At 33.1% G+C, this 25360-nt stretch overlaps 2 protein-coding genes across 3 annotated transcripts; both read left to right on the top strand.

The window, feature by feature from the left end:
• The first annotated feature begins 4291 nt into the window (after positions 1-4291).
• On the top strand, positions 4292-7790 carry LOC120119741 (ER lumen protein-retaining receptor-like). 2 transcript variants are annotated; one of them, XM_039139555.1, is made up of 7 exons: positions 4292-4505; positions 4585-4850; positions 4933-5048; positions 5815-5888; positions 7059-7122; positions 7221-7292; positions 7782-7790. In XM_039139555.1, exons 1-6 carry the CDS (start codon positions 4415-4417, stop codon positions 7255-7257), a joined length of 648 nt encoding a protein of 215 aa, XP_038995486.1. In that variant the 5' UTR covers positions 4292-4414; the 3' UTR covers positions 7258-7292; positions 7782-7790. The 2 variants fall into 2 exon arrangements, with proteins under 2 accessions (XP_038995486.1, XP_038995487.1); XM_039139556.1 differs by lacking the exon at positions 7782-7790 and having other exon boundaries at positions 7221-7426.
• Positions 7791-21795: 14005 nt separating this feature from the next.
• Positions 21796-23250, top strand: LOC120120103. The gene is made up of 2 exons (XM_039139835.1): positions 21796-22865; positions 23154-23250. The coding sequence occupies exons 1-2, from the start codon at positions 21796-21798 to the stop codon at positions 23248-23250; spliced, it is 1167 nt and encodes a 388-aa protein (XP_038995766.1).
• The last annotated feature ends 2110 nt before the right edge of the window (positions 23251-25360 follow it).

Genomic DNA, 25360 nt, shown 5'->3' with positions numbered 1-25360 from the left:
GATGAATGAATGAAGAAATCCTTTTATGTATTCTCTATTCTTCTCTTCTAAATCCTCTCATTTTCTTCGATCTCAACTTCTCTATTTCTCAAGTTTCATAACACTCCACCCCATAGATTAATAGCTATACGACGTTGTATGGTGCAAACAGGTTGTAGATGGATGAACAATAATATACATGAAAGATTTTTCCTTGCATGCAATATAAAACAACTGATGATACTGATGTTTTCTAACATCACATTCCGCATCTAGCATACAGTCCAAGTCAATTTTTTAGAACATAAATGAAAGATAGCAGGTTGAAACATATGATGTAATGCATGCTTTTGCTTCTCGGCAACAAAAATGTTATCTAGCGTTCACCCTTGATTTTAGCAATGCAGATGGCACCTCTTCACAGACAAGGTTAGAATCTATTGCATGAGTTTCATATTGAAGCATTCTACGCCTTTTAGTTTGTGAAGGGTCCTCTCTCTTCTCCTTGCTCATATTATCTAAAATCGATGGTCTAATTACTTTTAAAGGAAAGAAAAGAGCAACTATTAAGAAAACAAGAAAGTTTCAAATAATACATTTTCAAGCATCAAGGTTTACCATTAACAAAATGTGACAGATTCCCACATTCCTTAACCGGGGTTGCTTCATCAAACATATAGGAAAGGTCTTCTTCATTCAAGGTCACTTGAGCGCATGCAACTCGGGTGGCATCTGCTCAGATGTTGTTCAGACATCTCTAATCAGATTTCTTAAATCATTTTACTCACTAGGCAACTTCAAACATATCGACTTAAAATAAGTCATCGTCTGAGCCAATAACTAACCAAAAATGTAGTTCTTTTGAGTACCATAATTATCCCCATGCCAATTCCAAGGCTCCCTGCCACGAATCAAACAATAGACATAGAAAATATAGAATTCGGACCAAACAAAGAGCAAATGCAGATGGACAAGACAATGAATCACCTGATGCTTTCCAAAATAGTGAAATCCGAGCTACATTAGACCACATTATGCAAAATCCCAAACAGCGTTTCAACAAATAAGAATTAAATCACCAACAGAATCCATAAAATTACATGGACATAAGGAGGAGAAAAAGTAATGGAATATTATCCAGATTAACAACAGCAAACAGTAAACACTTCCCCACATATAGAATAATGCAAGGGATGTCTGTTTATTGGCATTGATTTTTAACATTTTTAGGAAACAATTCACGTAGTCCGCTACCACGACACCGTAACAGCAACCGCGATCGAAACCGCAATTTAGCATGTAGCATTTGGATCTAGCAACAGGGATGTCTGTTTATCGGCATTGATTTTTATGGTAATAAAAAAGAACTAAAACACGTTGAGCCATCATCTTATTTACTGTACAAAATAGAAACACAGCAGATCCCCACTAACTGGAGTAAATTAAAACAAAGTAAACCTAATTCCTAAATGCAGCATTCAATCCATAAAATAAATGAATAAATAAACACACGCAAATCCAGCGGAAACCCTTTTGAGAAAAACCAGCATTTATCACCCAAATAAGTTGGTCATAAAAATTAAATTAAAAAAAAGGCAGAAACAACATAAAAAACATGCATTTTAAAAGCCAGTGCCATATAAGAGAAATTTCTCATCGTTGTTGTAATCCATTTCTTCTTCTTCTTCTTCTTCTCCTCAGAACTGAACCAAATGTCCCCTTTTCTTAATCTTAGTCTCTCAGTCCTCGATTCTTCAACAACACAATCAAAAGTAGCCGTTGCACAGAAATCCACTACCACTACACAAATGCGTCTACATATAATATTATAAAGCAGTAGAAGCACCAGCACCATCGCTATTTTGGCCTTTATGTGCTATTTTTGTTTTCGCTGCTTAAAACAAAAATAAATGTCGTCTCTTGCTTTTCTCCGTCTTATCATTTTATTATTTTACTTTTATTTTTTAGTTTATGCAATAAACCTTTTTGTTATTGGGTTTAACCATTTTTTAAGGTAAGTAACAATATTCAACTTTATTCACCAATTATTTTTTTATATAAAATCAACGATATTAATTTAATCTACACTAGTTCAATTTAGATATTAATTTTGACAGAATTTTAATAATTACCTCGATAATTAAGTATTAGGGTATTAAGTTTAATTCATTTTGCTAACAATTTAATTCATTTTACCTCAACAATTAACTTAACTTCCGTTTGACGTGAAATACTTGTAGCTTAAAAGTCCGTTTTGACAGTACAATCAATGTCAGACGATAATTTTTTTTTAAATTACATTAAAAACAATAGTTTCAAACCAACCACAAAAAAAATAGAATTTGTAGTTTTTTCATTTTTAATTTTGCGTTTGGGAGAAAATTATAATTTATGCATGAGCTCAATTCAATTATGTATTTATATTTTATTTTAATAAGTTATTATTAATATCCTTAAAAAATAATTTAGTATTTAATAATTTATTTTAATTATTTAAAAATAAATAAAATTCCTAATTTATATAATAAAATATTTTATATCCAGATGTTAAAAAGTATTGATAATATATTCTTTCTTAATAAAATATTTCATTTATAAAATATTATTAATGAGTTATTTTAAAATATTTTTTATATTTTTATTATAGTTTAAGTTATATATTTTATATATCATGGTATGAAGTGTAAATATAATTTAAATTATATATTTTTAATTTACTATATAATGTCTATAATAAACATTTTATCTGTTCAAACTTACTTTTTAACAACAATTACAAACAACCAAATTTTAAAATACATTTTTAATCATCATTTTAAAAAAAATAACAAATTTTTAAAAGTCATTTTTCAAAAATAATACCAAACTGACTCTTAATCTAATCGGCAATTGCTATGCACTTTCTTTTTACAAGATTTCAAACATTCAAAACCTCTTTCCACCACCAACATTATTATCCTTTGATTTTATTTGCTTAATAAAATATGACACATGTTACTATTTAATTAGTTGAATAAAATAAAAAATAAAATATCACCGTCATTAAAAAATAATAATTGATTTTTAAAATATAAAAATAATATTAATAGAAGATTTATCAAAAATAGTATAATAAATAATGATGTAGTTTAATATATTTTTAAATTTTATTTTAATTCATGTTATTTTTTATACAATTTTTGATAATTTTATCCTTTAGTTTAACCGAGTTAATATGTGCCTATAGCCATATTTTAATGATTCTTTAACAAATTTTTACAATAACTTGATGCATTTAAGTTGTATTCAGCATCGTTGTCTGTACACACAGATGATAGCAATTTTTATTAGAGGAAGAAAGGGGACACAAAAGTTCTAAAAAAAAGTCCGAAATATCAGACAAGACAAAGTCCAATATTTGTTCAAAGGCCGAAAGTATAAGCTCTGCAATTGATCAAAGCCCATAAAGAAAACCTAGCCCAAGAGAAACAATAACATGGAAGGCTGTCATTTTATTGGAAATCGTTACTCAATAATAAATCCAATAATTCATTAAGTGTGCGTTTGGTTTACGGAATGTAAGATTATCAGTGAGAATAAAAGATTACCAGAGAATAGAATTACTGGGAATGTTGTATTTTGTGTTTGTTTGATTTAACAGGAATGTAAGATTACCGTGTTTGGTTAAAGGAATAAAAGATTATTAAAATGTATATTTGACCAAATTATCCTTATTATATATTTGTTTTTTAAAAATTTAAAAAATATTTATATATTTTCTTTAAAAAATTTAAATTCATAAAATGTATATAATTTTTTTTACAAAATTGAAAATATAAAAAGGTATAATGAAAGGATAAAATTTTATTTTAACTCTTGAACTTCATATAAAATTTTTATAGATTTTTTTTGTAAATCTAAAATAGTTTAAGGATAAATTTGTAATTTACCATCGTAGAATTTTTATTATTCAATAACAGAATAATAATATTTAAAAAAAAAATTAAAGGTATTTTAGTCCAAAACATCAGTAATTTAACAATACTTGAAGAAATGAAGGTAATGATATTTCCAGTAATATATCCTAAAAATCTATTATTAATAATGTAAGATTATCAAAAATGACATCTCCAACTAACCAAACAAAAAAAATATAAATTTCATTCTCATCAAAATATAACATTCTCCGACCAAACACGTCCTAAAAGTAAACGGAGAGTCTATGCTCATTATATTTTATGGGCAGCGATTTGTGCAGTTTCCACCGTTAAGATGTTCCATTTTCTTTTAAAAAAAATAAACCGAAGAAAAACAACAACATAAAAAGGCCAAACTTGGGAACTACAAGATCTAAAGCACAAACCACTCTGAAAAAGAGGCCGTTGAAAACATTTCCGCATTCCTTTTTATTTATGAGTTCAAAGTAATTTAGGGTTTTGGATCTGAAGTAGCGAAAATGAATTTATTCAGATTAGCAGGTGATATGACTCACCTGGCCAGCGTTCTCGTCTTGCTCCTCAAGATCCACACCATCAAATCTTGCGCCGGTAACCATTTCTCTTTTTCTCCTTGTATTGGATTCTTAGGTTTCGGGTTTCAATTTTTGTTTCTTCTGAACTGGATCAGGTATCTCTTTGAAGACGCAAGAACTTTACGCCATCGTTTTCGCTAGCCGTTACCTGGACATTTTTACTGATTTTATCTCCCTTTACAACACTTTGATGAAGCTGATATTTTTGGGAAGCTCCTTTTCGATTGTCTGGTACATCCGTAGCCACAGCGTTGTTCGAAGGTCTTACGATAAATCCCAAGACACTTTCCGCCATTATTTTCTGCTGTTGCCTTGCTTGCTCTTGGCCCTTCTCGTTCATGAGAAATTCACCTTCAAAGAGGTCTCCGCTTCTTATTTATTTGTACTTTTTATTAAAAAAATGCTTCTTTTTTATTATTTGCTTATGGAAAATGGGTTTCCAGGTAATATGGACCTTTTCGTTGTATCTAGAAGCTGTCGCCATACTTCCTCAGCTTGTACTCCTGCAAAGGACTAGAAACATTGACAATTTGACTGGCCAATATGTGTTTCTTCTTGGGTATATTTTAATCTAACGTTCTTAAACTGATTTATATTTAATTTGTTGACTATATCTTAGATCTTTTGCTTTGTTTGCCTCATTTTAGGTCGGTGTAGTTGTTGTTTGAATTGGTTATGCCTTATGCTTTAACTTTTAATGACTTATTAAACCTAATCACTTTTCAGTTAACAATCTGTAGTTTGAACCAGAGACTTTTCAGTTTACAGTCTCCGTATCAAAACTTTGGGCTTTCCTTTGTGTTTCATTTGAGATGCCATTTTTTTAGGACTTGATGAAGTTTGTTATTTTTGTGAGTTCTAAATTTCCCAACCTTGTGAAGGTTTATGTTTGAAGTTTCAAGCGATAATATGATAATGTTGCTCTTCTTTATGTTTAGATTTCCGTTTTGTGTTAGGACCAAAAGGGAAAAGAATAATAGGCATATGAATCCAAATATAAACCTTATATTTTAGGCGGTTTTCTAGCTAAATAAAAGTACTTTTTGCAAACTAAAAATATAAAATTTAGGCTGTTGTCTGCATATGATTTCAAAATACACTGGAAGTATTATATGCAGTATGGTTGCTGGGGAAAAAAATGCTCTTTGACCATAATATGTAGTTTTGAATTAAAAAATGAGTTATTTGTTTAAAATATTTACTTGATGATGTCTTCCTAGATGTGTAAAGGACCAAGTTTTCCTTCTGTAAAGCAGATCGATCAGGTGTACAGGATTAGTGTGTGATGGACAGATTTGCTTATCTGTCTTTCTCTTATATTGCAGTGCATATCGAGGACTATACATTCTTAATTGGGTTTATCGGTACTTCACTGAACCACACTATGTCCACTGGATACGTAAGTCTTTCTCTCTTTATTTGTGTCTTTCTGAGCTTTTATTCTTTGAATGTTCTACATTTGTCACACTTACAAAGTAGTTTATGATCCAACTTTTAAGCTTTTGCATTGTAAAGGATGCAAAGAGTGTCTTTGTTCTCTTTCCTTTTTCTCCCCTTAAGCTTTTTCATCTCTTTGTAGATGTTTTAGAGCCTGTACCTTCACATCCAGTTGAAGCATAGCCAGATATATGAGTTCTAATCTATTTAAGCTTGATATTGAAGCTACTTTTCAAGTTTTATTTTTATTGTTGGGATTTCTAGGACCTCCAGTAGTTCAAAAGTAACTATAAAAGTAATTCAAAAGGCAATTAGGTTGCATAGTTATTGATTGCTTCAGTTGGTTCTGGAGTTAGTGTTTTTCTCCCTGCCTTGTACAGCTAGACAGACATGTGATTGTGGAGTCACCTTGACAAAACTCTTTAACATCCTCATAGACAGAGCTTATTTCATTAATACTGGTAGCTTTAAAATTCTGAAGAGGGTGGTGTAATGGCTTTTAGAAAGAATCTTCTGGCTTGTAGATTTTTTTTTTTTTGCAGCTCTTAAGTTATTCGTTGGGTTTATGAATGGATAAAGTTGATGACCAATTTTATCGCATGAAGCTAATTCTAGAACATTTAACTCTTTTGAGCATATGATGATTACTTCTTACCCACAAAATTGGCTTATTGGGTATATGCCCAAAGACCTCTCCCTTTTCCAATGTGAGATGGAAGTGCCTTACTTACCTTGGAACACTTGGCTCGACATTTACCCCCACCTAGTCTTGTGAAGCCCTTATAACAAGCTAGCTCACCCTGCCTACCCCCCATAAGGTGCTGTGTGGCTTGTCATGGCTGTTTGCCTGGTCTACCCTGCCTATCCGCTGTTGGGGCACATGGCATGGGGTCAGGTAGTCAAGGGTTGGATACCACTTGTCACGAGCCTATTACTCTCTCCGGATCTCCCTGCAAAACTGGCTTGTTGGGTTTACAAACCTTTTCTTCTTTTCTAACGAGAGATTGAAGCATCTTACATACTCCCACTAGAGTGTGTGGTGTGACATACGTGGTCTTCTGCCTACATTATTTGGCTTTCTTTTGTGCTTACGATCATTTCTTTTTAATTGATTCTTTTATGGCTCTTCCAGCTTGGATTTCCGGGATTGTGCAGACACTCCTTTATGCAGACTTTTTCTACTACTACTTTGACAGGTGAAAAATCTTAAATATTTGATACAAAAATGTATGGTGGTTTTTATCTAGCTGAATGTGTCTCATTTATATATTTGTATGCGTTATGATGGCTGCAGCTGGAAGAATAACAAAAAGCTCCAGTTGCCGGCGTGATTCCTTGTGCAAAGGATTACAAGTGTCGAACTTTTGTTTTTGAACATTCATTCCATTTTACATATCATTTAGTGATGTATACCTTCTTAGATAAAACCAAAAAAAAGTCGATTGATTTTGAATGTTTTAATCCAAGTTGGTTCATATAATTTCAGTTAGCTTTAAGAGATGTCATCCGGTAAGTTTGATGTTCGAATATATCCCATTTTTTCGGGTAAACTATATATTTAGTACCTATACTATCATTTTTTGTCTGTTTTAGTATCTAAATTTTTAATTTTTTAAAATCATATATAATGTTTAGTTTTTGTTTTATTTTAGTATTGCGCTGTTAATAATTAAACACGTTTAGTACTTCAACTATCAAGTTTTGGTCTGTTTTAGTACTTAAATTTTCATTTTTTAAAAAAAATTTAATGTTAAGTTTTAAACATATTCTAAAATGAAACAAAAATTAAATTTTATGTATGATTTTGAAAATTTAAAAGCTTAGGTACTAAAATAGATCAAAATTGATAGTGTAGGTATTAAATGTGTAGTCTATCTTTTTTTATATAATTATTTGTTTTTATTAACCTTTTTTATATAATTAAGCTGTACGGAATCAAGTATATTAATTCTTGTAAATGAAATTTACAGGACTTATAGGATATCGTAAGGAATGAGAGGTTCGATAATCTTAAAAAAAAACAAATTTAGATATCAGTTTTATAAAATAATTTTTAAATATTTATATATTATTTTATCGGACTATAATTTTATGCATTCTTAGTGTAGAAATAAGTAGTTTTGTTAAAAGATATCCTTAATATACGGTTAAGTAAAGATCTTTCCGAAAATGTTAATATTTTTTTAACATTTCCTGTAAAGAGCTACCTAAAATATTATTATTTTTATTGGAAATGTTGATTTCACTATCTAATTTTCAGTGGAAAAATAATATTTTAGGTAACGTCCAATATTAATATTTTCGGTAAAAAAAATGTTTTGGGTAACGTTTTACCGGAAATGTTAAACATTTTAGGTAGGGTCCAATATTAATATTTCCGGTAAAAATTGTTTTAGGCAATGTTTTACCGAAAATGTTAAAAAATATTAACATTTCCAATAACATCTTTTTTAACTGTATATTAAGACTATCGTACTTTAGACATCCCGTATAAAAACATCTGTAAGGAGAAATCCTTTTATTTCAATATTTATCTGACATTTAATACATATTTAGATTTTGTTATACTAATGACGTGAATGAACATTATATCTATTTTAAATAAATTATTCTATAATGATTATAAGTGGAGTGGAACTTATGTAAAATTCAAAAAAAAAAATTCAAAAAAAAAAATCTTACAATCAAAAGCGTCTTAGAAGTTAGATGACTGATTAAATAATTTATTAATATTTTAAGGACTTAATGTTTGGGTAGCTAAATATATAATTTATCCAACTTCCGTGGTCTTGATTAAAATGAGATATTTATTCAAGAATCAAGTTACTTCAATGATTAAATAGATTCTCATCTTCCTCTTTCTGATGTTTGCCTTTTATTTCTTGGTTTGCAGCTGCCAAGAAAACCGGCCGGTTACCTCTGCTGTTATCAAAGTTGTCAGCCAAGCTTAAAGGTAGGCGTTCGGGTCATTTGCCCCCAGGTTCATCATCCCTTGTTAGCTCTAAATTAGTACTCAAGGTCATACTCGTAGCTGCACTGCTGTATGTTGGCAATACTATTTTTCATGAAAATATAGAAGTTTCAGTGTACAATACGAGCAAAATGAAAGAATAGTGTACCTCAGGATTTTGTATCATTTTGAGCTATTGATTATTTTGTTTTAGTTTTTGAAACTTTCAATCATATATATCTTTCCTGACATTGTGAAGATTTTAACTAAACTTTGTTGTGCAAAATTATGCCCATTCGCATCAAATCGTTGAATGTAAGGGCTTGAGAATTGATAAAGAAAATTGATAAGATTTTCGAATCTGGCATTTTTGGTATGGTTGTTTCTTGATTCAGTTGCTCATGCTGCTTGGATTCGAGACAAGTGTCGGATATGGATATGGATATTCGATACAAGTTGTTTATTTGAGAATCATATACATGTACTCTTACACCGATGTGTTAATACATGAAGGAAAAATGACGAGTTAGATGAACTATGTTAGATTTTGGACCTAATTTCCCACAGTTCATTAAAGCTAGTCATTGAAACAGAAGATCTTTCGATTTGAGAGTCCTGAATAATCTTAGATAGACGGATAGCGAATAAGAAAAGAGAATTACATAAATCGGATTTTAGGAAAAGATTTAATGATCAAGGAAAAGCCTTATTTTTTAGGTACACATTTAGATAGACGGATAGCTAAACATGGGAAAGATTTTAGGAGAAATACACTAAAAAAATGAGCCCTATAAATTCGACTTTTTTAGGTAATAAGCCCTTTAAAATATTGGATTTTTTAAATAAATGTATTTAAAACGATTTCTTTATAAAAGAAGACAAAATTATCAACCATTTTATAATCAATTTTTTATTCAAACACATTCTAGATTCAAGATTGTAATATATATATATATATATATATATATATATATATATATATATATATATATATATATATATTGATATCAAGTTAATTTCAGCTAAAAATTTTTGAAATCTCCATAATTCACATTAGCATTTCTAATTATTTTACCCCGCGATATTTAACTATAACACCCCAAATTCCAGGTTAATAGTTTAAGATTTTTCCGATAGACACGTGGACTCATGAAGTTAGGAATTGAAGTCGTTGGGTCAAGTCTGGGCTTAATTAAATTGGAATTGAGTCCAATGAATTATAAAAAAGGGATTTTTGAATATCGATATTGGGCCAAATTTTCAGCAACAGAAGCCAGTTTTTGTACCAATACTCATAGGAGTATCGATACTTGACCCTAGGGTATCCATACTACAAGTAGAGTATCGATACTAGTTACCTTTGATGATTATATTTGACCTTGTTAAGGCCCGTAAGAATCAAAGATGATTTGAAATGGTAGAACTTAGTCCGTGAAGGACGTAAATGGCCAAATGAGACTAAAAACACTCATAGAAGTGGGTTACGATCAGAGTAATCATACCAAGCATAATATTTCTGAGTTTCTTCAATCAAACACATATAGAGTAATCGTGAATGAAGGATCGTTATGAAAGATGTGCTAGCGAGTGAGAGGATGAACAAAGTGACTTGAGTGATAATGGAAAGTGAGTACTACATGAACACCTTTAATAAAAAACGAGCTAGTTACCAACCAGTTCAAGGGTTAACCGATGAGAAGTATGGTGAGAGCGACTAGAGAGTCGATATTAATTATCCAACCCAAGTTGGGTATTGGGCTAGGAATAATATACCAAGTACGTAGAAATGAGTATTAACCGCCTTAAGGGCATGAAATACTAAAAGACTAATAAACCTTTGCATAACATTCTAGATGAGAAAACGAGTGAGATAGTAGTGAGTGAGGGGAATGGCCTCTCCTAACTTCGATAAGTTCGATAATGAATAGTTGAACTAGTTTGATTACCCTTGTGTGGTATTGGTTGATGTGTGCATGTTCAGACATTATCTCTTTAGAACAACTTGGTAATAAAGATGATACAATAATGATATATGTGTCATAATCATAAGAACCTTATAAGGTAATATTCCATAAGACTAGCCTTTTTATAACGCTCGGGGAACAACAATGACACCCGGGTTACTTTAATAGTTTGACGATCGTCTTGTGTATGCAAAATATCTTGATACATCCAAATAAGTGCAAGGGCACTTCAGATGCTAGTTTAACGTTGTATTGATGTTGTGTGACCCAGACACATTCTGAGTACTCTAGCGGAGTATGTTAGCTTGGAAAGGTGCTGACGCTATATTAACCGGACCTAGCCTAAGATTATTGCGAGGTGTTGATGTGTGATCCAAACCACGCCTAGGGTACTTGTGAGATGTTGATGCTATGTGACCCAAATATTACCCAAGGTACCTCTAGTAAGCAAATAAGGGTGTGAGTCATGTGATGCTAAAGTGATCCCGAACTATATCATGATGCTTACTTGTTTTTGTGTGGTTGTACTTGGTGTCTTTGTGATATCGGATAATGTCATTATGTGTTGCATGATGATGCATTGTAGGATAATACAGAGGTTAGAGACCTAGTATACGTTTACTCATGGCGAGGCCTTTAGAAGAGACTAAGGGAAGCGTGCGACTTACACTAAAGAGGTAGAATTGTTGAACCTTAAGTAGGTAGCACTTGATTAGGATCATGCATGTACCTACTACTTATTATCATGTCTTTTAACATGTTTATGTTTATGAGGTTCATATGCTACTCTAGATTAGCGATTATACTATTGGGCTTTATAAGCTCAACGTACGGATGTTTCCGTTCATAAGTTAACATATGGAGTCGTTCGATGAGCACTATCGCATTAGGATTCTCAGAATTCCTCACGGAGTACTGGTTGGTTACTTGTAGTGAGCATATGTATTCATAGGACCCTTACTTATGTATTATATTTTGTAAACTTTGAGTTGTAGTGATTGTTTTAAATTGTTTCATGAAGCTCCAATTTATAAAAGGGATTTTATTATTGTTATTGATGTATTTTTACAAATATATGATGTTTTAAATGAAAAAGTTGTTAGCCGCTTTGGTGGTTCCATATGATATTTAAATCCTCTAGACTTCGGGTCGGATTGGATTACGTTTTCCATTAACTTGATAAAGCAAACGAAATGAACAAGAATTAGAATATTTAAATCAGATTATTATCAGAATAATTGATCAATCAAGAGATTAGTTGGATCGAATAATCGATTTTTCGAGCGCTATATTATTTAAGTGAATCTTGTTGTTTTTAAGGCATTTTATTCACTGACATAGTATGAGGTTTCTGTTGAAAATTGGCACACCAAATTGCATTATTAGTCAACATTATGGGTGGCAATTTGGTGGCATTAATGGGGCGGCAAAATTGGTAAAATTTGGCCACCAAATTGTTGAAAATTTTGGATGGTAAAACTATGCAATTAGTCATTGTACTTTTAGGGTATTTACAAGATTGATCCTTAAGCTTCAACTATAAATACCCTAGCTCATTTAGCTTCAAAACCATCCCAAAGCATTCTAGCTTTCTTCTAATACTAGAGAGAATTTAGAGAGTTTCTTGAGAGTTGTTTTCTCCTTTTTATCAAGAGATAATATCATTGTTTTCTCCTTGGTCGATCGAGAGAAGTTGTAATTCCTATTTTCTCATAGTGAAATTCTTCTACCATTGCCCGTGGTTTTTACCCTATATTATTTAGGGGTTTTCACGTAAATTTTGTGTCTCTTTTATATTTATTTTTATTTTCTCAAATTATCAGTTGCGATTTTGCTCTATCTGATAGCCGTCTTCCGCAACAATTGGTATCAGAGCCAGATTAGAGTGTGTAATATCTGCTTATTGTCTTTGTGGTTGCCACCAAAAGGTGGATCCTCCAACATAAAAAAGTAAGAAGTTATTACACATTCTTTGAAGGTTCCAGAGAACTATTCACGATAGTGAAATAGTGGGAGCTATCCGTAAACGAAGCAATGGCAACGAAATTTGATATTGAAAAGTTCAATGGGAGAAATATCTCATTGTGGAAATTGAAGATGAAGGTCATCCTGAGGAAAGACGGTTGTCTAGCAGCTATCAGCGAAATGCCAGTAGATTTCACAGACGACAACAAATGGATCGAAATGGACAGAAATGCTATGTCAAACTTTCATCTAGCATTAGCAGATGAAGTATTGTCAAGTATCGAGGAGAAGAAGACAACTAAGGAGATATAAGATCATCTCACCAAACTGTACGAGGCCACATCGCTGCACAATAAAATTTTCCTTAAGAGAAAATTGTACACTCTCCGTATGCCATAATCTACTTCAGTGACAGAGCACTTAAATACACTGAACACTTTATTTTCTCAGCTTACATCCTTAAGCTGTAAAATAGGAGAACAAGAACGTGCTGAACTTCTACTTCAACTCTACTGGATTCATATGATCAACTCATCATCAACTTGACAAACAGTAATGTCACCAGTCTAGTCTTCGATGACGTTGCAGCTGCTGTTCTACAAGAAGAAAATCGGCGCAAGAACAAGGAAGACAGACAAGTAAATTTGCAACAAGCAGAAGCGTTGACAACGATGACAACGATGAGAGGGAGATCAACAGAATGTGGCCAAAGCAGCAGTCACAAACATGGTAGATCGAAGTTGAGAAGCAAGAAGAATTTAAAATGTTACAACTGTGGAAAGAAGGGTCACTTGAAGAAGGATTGTTGGAGTCTAAATAAAAACTCCAATCCACAAGGCAATACCGCAAACACTTCAGATGATGGAGATGCTCTATACTGTGAAGCGTCAACCACTATGGAAGGAAGAAAACGATTTGTAGATATATGAATCATTGATTCAGGAGCAACATATCATATGACCTCAAGAAGAGAATGTTTCCATCATTATGAACATGTCTCAGGAGGATCTGTGTATAGTTGCAATGATCATGCCTTAGAGATCGTTGGTGTGGGAACCATCAAATTGAAGATGTATGATGGAACAATTAAAGTTGTTCGAGATGTGCGGTACATGAAAGGTCTGAAGAAAAATTTATTATCCTACAGATTGTTGGATAATAATACTAGCAAGATTGAAACACGAAAAGAAATCATGAAGGTGTTCCGTGGAGCGCTTATAGTACTGAAAGGTGAAAAGATAGTTGCAAACTTGTACATGCTGAAGGGAGAGACATTGCTAGAAGCAGAAGCCTCTGTTGCCTCATGTAGTTCAGATTCTGCAATGCTATGACATAAGAAACTTGGACACATGTCAGAACAAAGAATGAAAGTCCTTGTGGAGCAAAAGCTACTTCCAGGCTTAACAAATGTATCACTTACTTTGTGTGAGCATTGCATAACAAGTAAGTAGCACTGGTTGAAATTCAACACATCAAATTCTAGGGGCAAAAGTGTTCTAGAATTGGTTCACTCTGACGTATGGAAAGCACCAGTAACATCCTTAGCCGGAGCAAAATACTTTGTCTCATTTATTGATGACTACTCCAGGAGATGTTGGGTGTACCCTATTAAGAAGAAGTCAGACGTGTTTTCAACTTTCAAAAACTTCAAAGCACGGGTGGAACTTGATTCTGGAAATAAGATCAAGTGTTTCAGAACAGATAATGGAGAAGAATACATAAGCGAAGAATCTGATGACTTTTCCAGGAAAGAAGGCATCAAAAGACAGTTCACAGTGGCGAACACTCCTCAACAAAATGGAGTGGCAGAGTGGATGAACGGAACCTTGTTAGAAAGAACAAGAGCAATGTTGAGGGATGCAGGCCTAGAAAAATCATTCTGGGCAGAAGCAGTCAATACCGCCTGTTATTTGGTGAATCGAGCTCCATCAACTGTAATAGAGCTGAAGACACCAATGGAGATGTGGACTGGAAAACCAGCTGATTATTCAAACCTCCATGTATTTGGAAGTATAGTGTACGTGATGTACAACTCCCAAGAAATTTCAAAGCTGGATCCAAAATCCAGGAAATGCAAATTCTTGGGGTATGCTGATGGAGTAAAGGGGTATCTCTTGTGGGATCCCACTGCCCGCAAAGTGATCATCAGCAAGGATGTTATATTTGTAGAAGATAAGCTACAAAGAAAAGAAGACGATAATAGCGCTGAAAAGTCAGAGACTACACAGATACATGTGGAAAATGAGTTTGAACAAGGAGATTCTTCTGAAGCAGAACCAACACATGATGAACAAGAACCAGAGAGCTATGAAGCTCCAAGAACTCGTCAATCAGATCGTGTGAGAAGACGTCCCAATTGGTACTCAGATTATGTTATAGAAGGTAATATTGCATACTGCCTTTTAACAGAGGACGGTGAGCCATCAACATACTAGGAGGTAATAAACAACTCAGATGCTTCACTGTGGATGATGGCGATGCAAGAAGAAATCGAAGCCCTTCATAAAAATAATACATGGGACCTTGTGCCACTACCATAAGGAAGGGAGCCAATTGGTAACAAATGGGTTTTCAAAATCAAGCGAAATGGTGACGATCAAGTGGAGAGGTATCGTGCAAGACTGGTGGTCAAAGGATATGCTCAAAAAGAAGGTATTGATTCTAATGAAATATTTTCTCCTGTGGTTCGACTAACAACAGTTCGAGTAGTTTTGACAATGTGTGCCACATTGAACTTACATCTAGAGCAACTAGATGTTAAAACAACTTTTCTTCATGGAAATCTTGAAGAAGAGATTTATATGCTCCAACCTGAAGGTTTTGAAGAAAAGGAAAAAAAGAACTTGGTTTGCAGGTTGAACAAATCTCTGTACGATCTAAAGCATGCGCCGAGGTGTTGGTATAAGAGATTTGATTCCTTCATTATGTGCCTTGGATACAACAGACTTAATGCAGACCCTTGTGCTTATTTCAAGAGGTCTGGTGATAACAATTTTGTTATATTGCTGTTGTATGTGGATGACATGTTGGTTGCAGGACCCAACAAAGATCATATTGAAGAATTGAAGGCACAACTAGCTAGGGAATTTGAAATGAAGGACTTGGGATCAGCAAACAGATTCTAGGGATGCAAATTCACCGAGACAGAAGTAATAAGAAGATTTGGCTTTCACAAAAGAATTACTTGAAGAAAATCTTGTCACGATTCAGCATGCAAGATTGTAAGCCAATTTCTACCCCTCTTCCTATTAAATTCAAATTATCCTCCAGTATGAGTCCTAGCAGTGAAGAAGAGAGGATGGAGATGTCTCGAGTACAATATGCATCAGCAGTGGGAAGTTTAATGTTCGCTATGATATGCACAAGACCAGACATTGCACAAGCAGTGGGAGTGGTTAGTCGGTACATGGCGAATCCAGGAAAAGAGCATTGGAATACAATAAAGAGGATCCTGAGATACATCAAAGGGACCTCAAATGTTGCATTATGTTACGGAGGATCAAACTTACTAATCAATGAGTATGTAGATTCTGACTATGCAGGGGACTTGGATAAAAGCAAATCTACTACAGGATATGTGTTTAAAGTTGCTGGTGGAGCTGTAAGCTGGGTTTCAAACTTGCAGTCAGTTGTAGCTACATCCACAACAGAAGCAGAATATGTAGCAGCTACACAAGCCAGTAAAGAAGCAATATGGTTGAAGATACTATTGGAGGAGCTTGGGCACAATCAAGAGTATGTCTCTCAGTTTTGTGACAGTCAAAGCGCCTTGCATCTAGCAAGGAATCCAACATTTCATTAAAGGACAAAGCACATACGAGTTCAGTACCATTTCATTCGTGAAAAGGTGGAAGAAGGGACAGTAGATATGCAGAAGATCCATACCAAAGACAACATAGCAGATTTTATGACGAAGACGATCAACGCTGATAAATTTACCTTGTGTCGATCCTCTTGTGGCCTGTCAGAGACGTAAGTAACATGAAAGGTACAAGGTAGAAAGAATGGTGTGAAGATATGATTGTTCCAATCAAATCTTCAAGTGGGAGATTGTTGAAAATTGGCACACCAAATTGCATCATTAGTCAACATTATGGGTGACAATTTGGTGGCATTAATGGGGCGGCAAAATTGGTTAAATTTGGCCACCAAATTGTTGAAAATTTTGGATGATAAAACTATGCAATTAGTCATTGTACTTTTAGGGTATTTACAAGATTGATCCTTAAGCTTCAACTATAAATACCCTAGCTCATTTAGTTTCAAAACCATCTGAAAACATTCTAGCTTTCTTCCAATACTAGAGAGAATTTAGAGAGTTTCTTGAGAGTTGTTTTCTCCTTTTTATCAAGAGAGAATATCATTGTTTTCTCCTTGGTCGATCGAGAGAAGTTGTAATTCCTATTTTCTCATAGTGAAATTCTTCTACCATTGCCCGTGGTTTTTACCCTATATTATTTAGGGGTTTTCCACGTAAATTTTGTGTCTCTTTTATATTCATTTTTATTTTCTCAAATTATCAGTTGCGATTTTGCTCTATCCGATAGTCGTCTTCCGCAACAGCTTCAAGATCTTTCAATTCTGTGACAGTTTTTCGAATGATGATTGCTGCTTATTTCAGGGATAATACAAACTGCCACTGAAAAGAGAAAGAAGCAATGTAGTCAGCCCATCAATGGATCTATTTTTTTTGAATTTTAGAATGTCCAGCTTTCAACTATATGTTTTAGCAGACAATGTTTTTGATTATCTGAGCATGCTTTATATATTTGCTTTCTTAGATGCATGCAAATCTGCTTGTTCATAACTTGTTTACCTCAGCTTCATTATTACTTTAATTAAACAACTTTTTTATATACAGTAAAAGAAATCAAATTCAATGATTTTAGGTTGCTTGTGTTTCTGGACTTTCTTATATTGAACGAATACAAGATTTTATGTTAAGGAGTACCAACTTAAGAAGTTATATCATAAATTTAAGGGTGTAAAATTATAAAATTTAATGGAATGCAAAATTAGATCATTGATAAAAAATATTTAAATTATATGAGAATTTGAAATTTCTAAAGGTGTTATGGTAGCTATCATCCCTCGGGCTCGGTTTATACCTACCTGATCATGTAAGGTTTCGTTAACCGATTGTCAGCCTGTTTTGCTAGAAAAGATGAATTGCGTTAGCTATGCAAGTTTGAAAGATGATAACGTAAGGGAAAGAGAGATAGAAGCTTGTGAACTTTCCATTGATTCAAGTACTAAATGCACAAAACATAGCTCCTACTCAAACTGGGTGGTACCATTACATTAAACCATAAGGTGTCAAGTCCCGGGTTTCAGCACTCTTTATTGATGACTACAGTGAAACCGGCGACCGCGAACACCATGGCCACTACTAACTCTCACCGGCGGGGGGTCATGGTGAAGGGTCAATGGCATTGCCATCAGCTTTGGTGATCTTATTAAGGGGTGCCCCATCTTTAGGTGTCCCAAGGAATGGGAACAGACCTCCGCAGCATCCTCCAAGTCCAAGCCATGGCTTAAGGAAGGGAAATGGCAAGCCGAACAAAGGAAGGCCCCAAGGACCAAGCAGACCTTGGGGGCTGTACACTTCGTCTTTCACTGGGGTATCCCTTGCTCCTTCACTCAGGGTAGTGACCATTAGAAACAACACAAGAAATGTTGTTGCCGTAGCCATTTTCTTCTTCATATTACCTCTTGTCTCATGGGAAATCTTCTTCCATTTCGACCCCGTTTTATAGTGAATTATGACGCTTTGGTTACTCTATTTGAGAGGTGTAATCACTGCATTATGCAATGGAAAGTTTGATTATTTTAGAAACCCTTTAATATTTTATGAGTATGAAATTGTTGTTAATTAACTAGTATCTATTTTGAATTTATTGAGTAGTTTCAACGATAAAAGAAAGTGTTTTTCTTTTTAAAAATCTTGAATTTGAATTATTGTGTGTATAAGATGTGTGTGCGCTATCGATAACTAAAAAAGATTCTAAACATGCATTAGGTTATAATTACTTTAGACTAATAAAAACCTTATTATCTATTTTCTTATAAAAAATTAAGGATTATAGATATTCATGTTTTTGTTGAGTACAAGTATACGATACTTAAAATATTAAATGTCTGGTCTTAGGTTGTTCTGACAATGGTAGATGAAAATTTTAAGCACCTTATTTATTGAATACTGATGAGTAGGGTGGATCACTGGATTGGTCCATTCCATACAAATATTAAATAGGAATATACTTTAGTATGAAGCATTTTCATTTCAGTTTCATTACCTCTGAAGCCTTCTGATGTCTAAAATTCGTATAATAATACTACTTGGGGTAATAAACAGAGCTGGTAGAGTGTCTGCCTCACTCACATCCCCCTCTGACTGTCACTACAACTTTCCATGTGTGGGGCTCCACTTTATTTTTCGTCAATTTCAAGGGTAACTATATCTACAAAACTCTAACTACCAATTGACTAAATTTATAATTTATTATCCTCGTATGATAAATAGATTTGATTCCTAGAAAAAGAGTATAAAAAAATATTCTGATACTGACGTCGAAATTGGATCAAAATTTAAGAATGTAAAGAAATATATAGTTATTACAAGAAAAAATGTATATTAAGGTTAATATAAACCAAAGATATGTTGATAATCGTAAAGGAATAGGATCATAAATTTAGAGCGATTGACGTAATAGACGATTACGACGATGACAAACTTTTAATTATTTTCTTAAAGACTTCATAATAATAAACGAGAAGTGAAGTCTTGACTCTAGTAGTAGTTCTATATGAATCTCAACTGAGATTTGTTTGTAACGTATACAATTATAACTATAAGTGGTATTTTTTTTTTGAAAAAAAAAATTATTTTGGTAAAATTGTAGATATTAATGCAATCAAGATTAAGGCATTCAATAATTATTTTAGAACATCTAATGATGTGAGACATATCATGAATTTAAGAAAATATATGATTTTATTAATTAGTCTAAAACAAAAAATGATTATAAATTTTTATGTTCTACAAGATCCAATAATTTAAGGTGATGTTTAGTGTCAAATATGAAATAACAACGTTGTTAGTAATAATATTCTAATTAAATCAAATAAAATAGGATTTTATATTGAACATTGGACATAACAATTCTAGAAAATAGAAAAGTAAACAAGACCAACTCTCCCGAATGGTTTAGTCTATATATGTTAATGAGGTGAAGTGTCGAAATAGGATTACTATGTTGTAGAAAACACATCAGTAAGTATACTACAGACAAAGACAAGTTACAAGACAAAATTTAAAGAGGAAGACGGGGGAGAGGGTTAAGAACAACTAACAAAACCCAACACCTCTCATTATGTTACATTAATACGGATATGGAGATAGATACGAGATGTAAAACAATAATTTTTAGAATTATTTGATACGGATACAACAAAAGTATAATAAAAATAAAGTAAATTTTAAAATTCATAATTACTACAAAATCACCTATTTATTTCAGATCTTTTTTTTGTACTATCTTTGCTAAAATAAATATATCTTGAGTTTCCAACGTTCATTGAAACGTGTCAAAATCTGTTAGAAATGTAATTTAAAGGCGGTTCATACAGTTAAACACATTTCAGCCCAGAAATGCCTGGATCCCATCCAAAGATTCATAATAAATCAACTAATATTACATACTTCAAAATCAACTTCAATTTCTTATTCAAAATCAGTTTTTATCATTTTAAAAATCAAATCTAAAAACTAACTCTCGATACATGCATAAAGATCAAACGTCATCTCGATACATCCCAAAATTCTCTCCAATATGCCTAATTAATTCTAATTGTACATCCTCAACATGGGACGCCCTCTATACTCCAAGAAAAGGAGTCTTTTCAAGCTGTTAAGTTTACATTTGTGGTAAAGAAATAGCAATGGAAAACAAACTCATATCAACGCAACCAAGAAGTCAAAGAAAAGCCATTCATACTTCAAGTAATCAATGTATTCTTTATTGATTTAACTTATAATAAACATAATTTTTTTATACAAAATATTTTCTTTAACAAAATGTACATCAAATAATCAATGTATTCTTTATTGATTTATTAATCTGCAACTACTATTAAATTGATTCTTAATAATTATATAGTTTTAAAATAAAATTATATTTATTCTAATATCAATTATAATTTTTTACGTCTAATTAATTAATTGTAAAGTCCTGTTTTCAATAATATTATTTGTAAAATCTTTAAATTTTTAAAAACTTTTATTTGAACTAATTTAATAAAGCCAAATGCTCTCCCCATCGCTGCCTACTCATTAAGTTATAGTTAATAACAGTAAGTCTTCAACTGAAAGCAAAATGCTGGTATGTAGCGTGTAGTGACTAGTGTCTTTCATTGTTTATTAGGATACAACGCCACCTTGTGTTGGGGGGTTAGTGATTAATGGAGTTAGTTGGTTAGATGAAATTTATATTCATGATATGGCTTTCCAAGATTGTATTCAACTACTTTCAACGCCCATACACATGCGCACTTTCTCAACTGCTTCATATAATCATCGACTGTAAAACGTATTTGTTTAGATTCTTTCTTCGCCTCTTACGACGCACATATATCATGTAGACGTAATTACTCTAACCCGAAAACTCTAGGAAGAACAACACTCCCATAACGCAATTTGTATGATATTAAAACCATTTACTGGTAAAACGTAACAAAACTTGATGTATCTGAATGGAAAGACGAAGCAGGAGCCAATGCTGTTAGCTTTCATTGTTAAACAAAAGCGGGCCAAATTGAATACTTCCTCTAACTAATCATTAATGTTGATACTTTCGGTGGAGCCCTTGCTTACACACAAAATGTTACTACATTTGTTTTTTGTTCATGCATGGCAGCTTAAGTTTTTTCTTTTGTTTGTTTCCGATTCCATTACATCCACCAGCGTCTGCTACTTCTGTGTTTTAAAAAAAATGTCTAAATTTTCAGCACTTTTGGTTTCGGATTTGATCCTCTTTTGTTCATCCATTTTCTCCCACCCTCTTTATTTCTCTTACTTCATCTTCTTCTCCCCTTACTTGTTCAAGATTTTCTCTTTTCTTTCGCCTCTCTTGGTCACCACTACCCTTTTCATTCTTTCGTTTTTCACCCTTTCTCACAGCTTTCTCGACAACCAAACAGCTGCCTCTGTTTGCCACCTCCAATTACCAGATTCCAAGATAATAGCTTCCCTACTAGCTACCTACTGGAAACTCGTCGAAACGGTAAGGTCCGAAGTCGACGACGAACCGAGTGACGGATTCGGATTCTCGGAATTGCTCGAAGCTTGTAAGATGGTGTTCGATAAGTCAACTTGTCATGAGGCCGATGAAGATCTATTTGCCGAGTGTTTAGATGAAAAATCGACACAAATTAAACGTCCAGAAACGAATCAGGTCAAGGCCGTCGTGAAGATCTTTGAAGATTTCTTGCAAGACAAGGAAGGGGTTGAAAATAATCCGTGGAAGAAGAGAGACAGACAAGTCAGGTCACCAATTGTAGAGTCCAATAAAGGTGAGGTACAAAAACAAGGATTCATAACAAGTGATCCTAAAGCTGTGATCAAACCAATGGTGAATTCCAATAGAATGACTGAAAATGGTGGGAATCATAATTACAATTCCAGTGGGAATTTGGGGTCCAGGAAAGAAAAGGAGTGGAAGAGGACATTGGCATGCAAGCTATTCGAGGAGAGATGCTCGGAAAATACCGACGGAGACGAAGCGATGGATTTGCTTTGGGAAACATACGAAACCGAGTCCAACAAGGCACAATTACTCAAAAGTAGGTCGAACAAAGTCATCGTCGACGATGACTACTATGGTATCGACGAGTACGAATACGAGGAAGAGTCGGTCGGTCAGTTATGCTGCTTACAGGCTCTGAAGTTTTCAGCTGGGAAGATGAATTTGGGAATGGGAAGGTCAAACATTGTTAAAATCTCAAAGGCCCTGAAAGGGTTTGGATGGTTGCACAATGTTAGCAACAGGCATGGCAAGAGAAGGTACCCACTGAATTAGATTTTTTTTTTCTTTCTTTGAATAATTTATGTTTTGATGAGAAAATTGAATTGGACATGTGTATCTGATGAAATGTGTTTCAATAAGTCATCAACCAAATTGTGGACCCTTTGGTTATATGAGGTCACATGAGTGATCGGAGAGGAAGAAAACTGGGTTACTAGGATTGGAAGAACATTAAATGCCGCCCAAAAGCAGCAGATGTTAAAGAAATGAAATCCATGGAATGCTCAAAGTACAGTTATGTATTTTCTTTTTCTTTCTTTTAATAGCTTCAAGTGCGAACAACAAGAGGAAGTGAATAGAATTGGGTTGTCTGAATCAAGATTTAGTTTTGATGGTAAAAAGAAGAGTGAGGAAGACAGGTGAGATTTGGGAAGTACGAACACCCTTGATATAAAAATAAGATAAGACGTTATCGGTTTTGTTATTATTTTTTTAATAAAACTGATAAAAAATTATATAAAACATTATTATTTTTACCTAAAACATTAATATTTTTAATAATTTCGGTAAAGTATTCAATAATAACAAAATTAATAAAAAAATAAAAAAAACTGATAGCATTTTACTAGATATATTAAAAAAACTAGTAAAACGCCTAAAAATAATAAAACTAATAAAAATAATAATATTTCTAATAATTTTTTACCGATTTTATTAAAAAATAATAATAAAATCAATAACGTCTTTCCTTAACTTAATAAATTATTAAGGGTGTCGCGTGAGACTTTCCACTAAGATTTTCATCCTGTTCGATCAAAGATTTGATTTCAGTTGTAACATAGGAGAGTACGCGGGTTTGAATTGTGTATTTTTATTTATTTATGCGTGGGAAGGTGTAGATAATGTAGTTAAAATATTTAGATTAGGGTAAACAACATAAATAATCACTGAAGTATAAGTAAGTTTCTTTTTTTCAATGCTAGAGTTTCAAAAGTAATAAAACGGTCAATAACATTATCCTTTTGTAACAAATTGATGATTTAATCGTATATATCCGTCGCTGCTGAAGGTACAAAAGTCTCATATGGCACGCTTGAACGCTGAATTGGCATCCTTGACCAGTCAATTTAATTCTTAAAAATATATAAATCCCCACTCCCAATCCTATTTCAATACAATTTCTTTCTCCTTTTTCTTTCCGCCCTTTCTCCTATAAATACCTATACCCATCTCTCCTCCATATCCCGTTCATCTCTGTTCCATAAACAACCATGTCTCTCCTCAAGAAGCCTCTCCATGTTTTGGTGATCCTTCAGTTCAAGGACATGGGTGATTTGAGAACTCCAATAACACTATCAGTTCGAATAAGGTAATTTCAAGAACCCCAAGACTTACACTATACTAAAAGATTTTACCTAAATCCCATGATTCTTGACCAAGTTTCCATCTTCTCCTGGCTGGAAAGGACCGTGTTCCATAAATGCACCAAAGCCAAGAGATGAACATCTAGGACCCCCAATAACATATTAAAGAAAAGATGGAGCGTCCATAAACTTATCAAGGGTGCAAATAATGTCTAAAACAGTGGTGATGATGAAACTTATCAAAGGACTTCAATTTATGCCTCCATTGAACCATAAACTTATGGGATGTAACAGCGGATCTGCAGCATCCACTTCCACAAAGTAGTAGAACAAAGCAAGAAATAACAGTGAAGATGGATATAATAAAGCGTTTATAATACTTAATTAAGCCTATAATAAAGCAATAACAAAATATACAAATGGTCCTCCGACCAGAGTAAGATTTATTTTGTTAAATTTCTTAACTATCGAAAATTATAAAATGGTTCTTTGACTATAAGGTGTTATTATGTTGGGTCTCTCTATTATTAAAAATTACATAACTATCATATGTTTCAAATTTATCATTTCATGTTAAAAAAAATGCAATTATCTGAATTGGACGTTAACATGCTCATTGAGATATGATAAAATTTAATCTCATAATTGTTTGAGCTATATTTTATGGAGCAAGTCTCTATTTACATTATGTCGTCGAACAAATTCTTGAAAGATTATGTCGGTCGATTGGTACTTAAAAACAATGACAATGTCATTATGCATTATTAAAATATGATTTTATCACATCTGAGTCAATAGATTAACGTCAAGCTCAGAATATCTTCAATTTTTTAAGGAAAAAATACGAGTTAATAACATATGAATAGTTATGTGACCATTTCATAACTTATAATAGTAGGGAGACTCCACAAAGTAACATCTTCCAATTAGGGGACCATGTAGAAACTTTCAATAATCAGAAGTTTCAATAAATAAATACTCTATAATTGGGGATCATCTGTGTACTTTACCCAAAAATCTAATTGATTTTTAATTATTTTAAAATAGCCTTTATAATACTTAAGCCTATAATAAAGCGTTGCCAAGTTAGTGCTCAACCCGCCTAATCGAGCATTTTAAATTGATAATAAATAAATAACAGTCTGTCTGTACCACAGAATTCCGCGTGG

This window comes from Hibiscus syriacus, unplaced genomic scaffold (genome assembly GCF_006381635.1).
Source record: "Hibiscus syriacus cultivar Baekdansim isolate YM2019G1 unplaced genomic scaffold, ASM638163v2 tig00110332_pilon, whole genome shotgun sequence".
In the NCBI taxonomy this organism is placed as follows: Eukaryota; Viridiplantae; Streptophyta; class Magnoliopsida; order Malvales; family Malvaceae; genus Hibiscus; species Hibiscus syriacus.
The sequence above is the reverse complement of the archived record's forward strand: the minus strand, read 5'-3'. Positions and strand labels throughout refer to the sequence as shown.

Excerpts from the sequence above, each read along its gene's own strand:
- LOC120119741 (XM_039139555.1), top strand. The coding sequence starts at position 4,415 with ATGAATTTATTCAGATTAGCAGGTGATATGACTCACCTGGCCAGCGTT. Across the intron at positions 4,851-4,932 it reads AGAAATTCACCTTCAAAGAG|GTAATATGGACCTTTTCGTT; the intron begins GTCTCCGCTTCT and ends ATGGGTTTCCAG. Across the intron at positions 5,049-5,814 it reads CAATATGTGTTTCTTCTTGG|TGCATATCGAGGACTATACA; the intron begins GTATATTTTAAT and ends CTTATATTGCAG.
- LOC120120103 (XM_039139835.1), top strand. The coding sequence starts at position 21,796 with ATGTCTAAATTTTCAGCACTTTTGGTTTCGGATTTGATCCTCTTTTGT. Across the intron at positions 22,866-23,153 it reads AACAGGCATGGCAAGAGAAG|CTTCAAGTGCGAACAACAAG; the intron begins GTACCCACTGAA and ends TTCTTTTAATAG.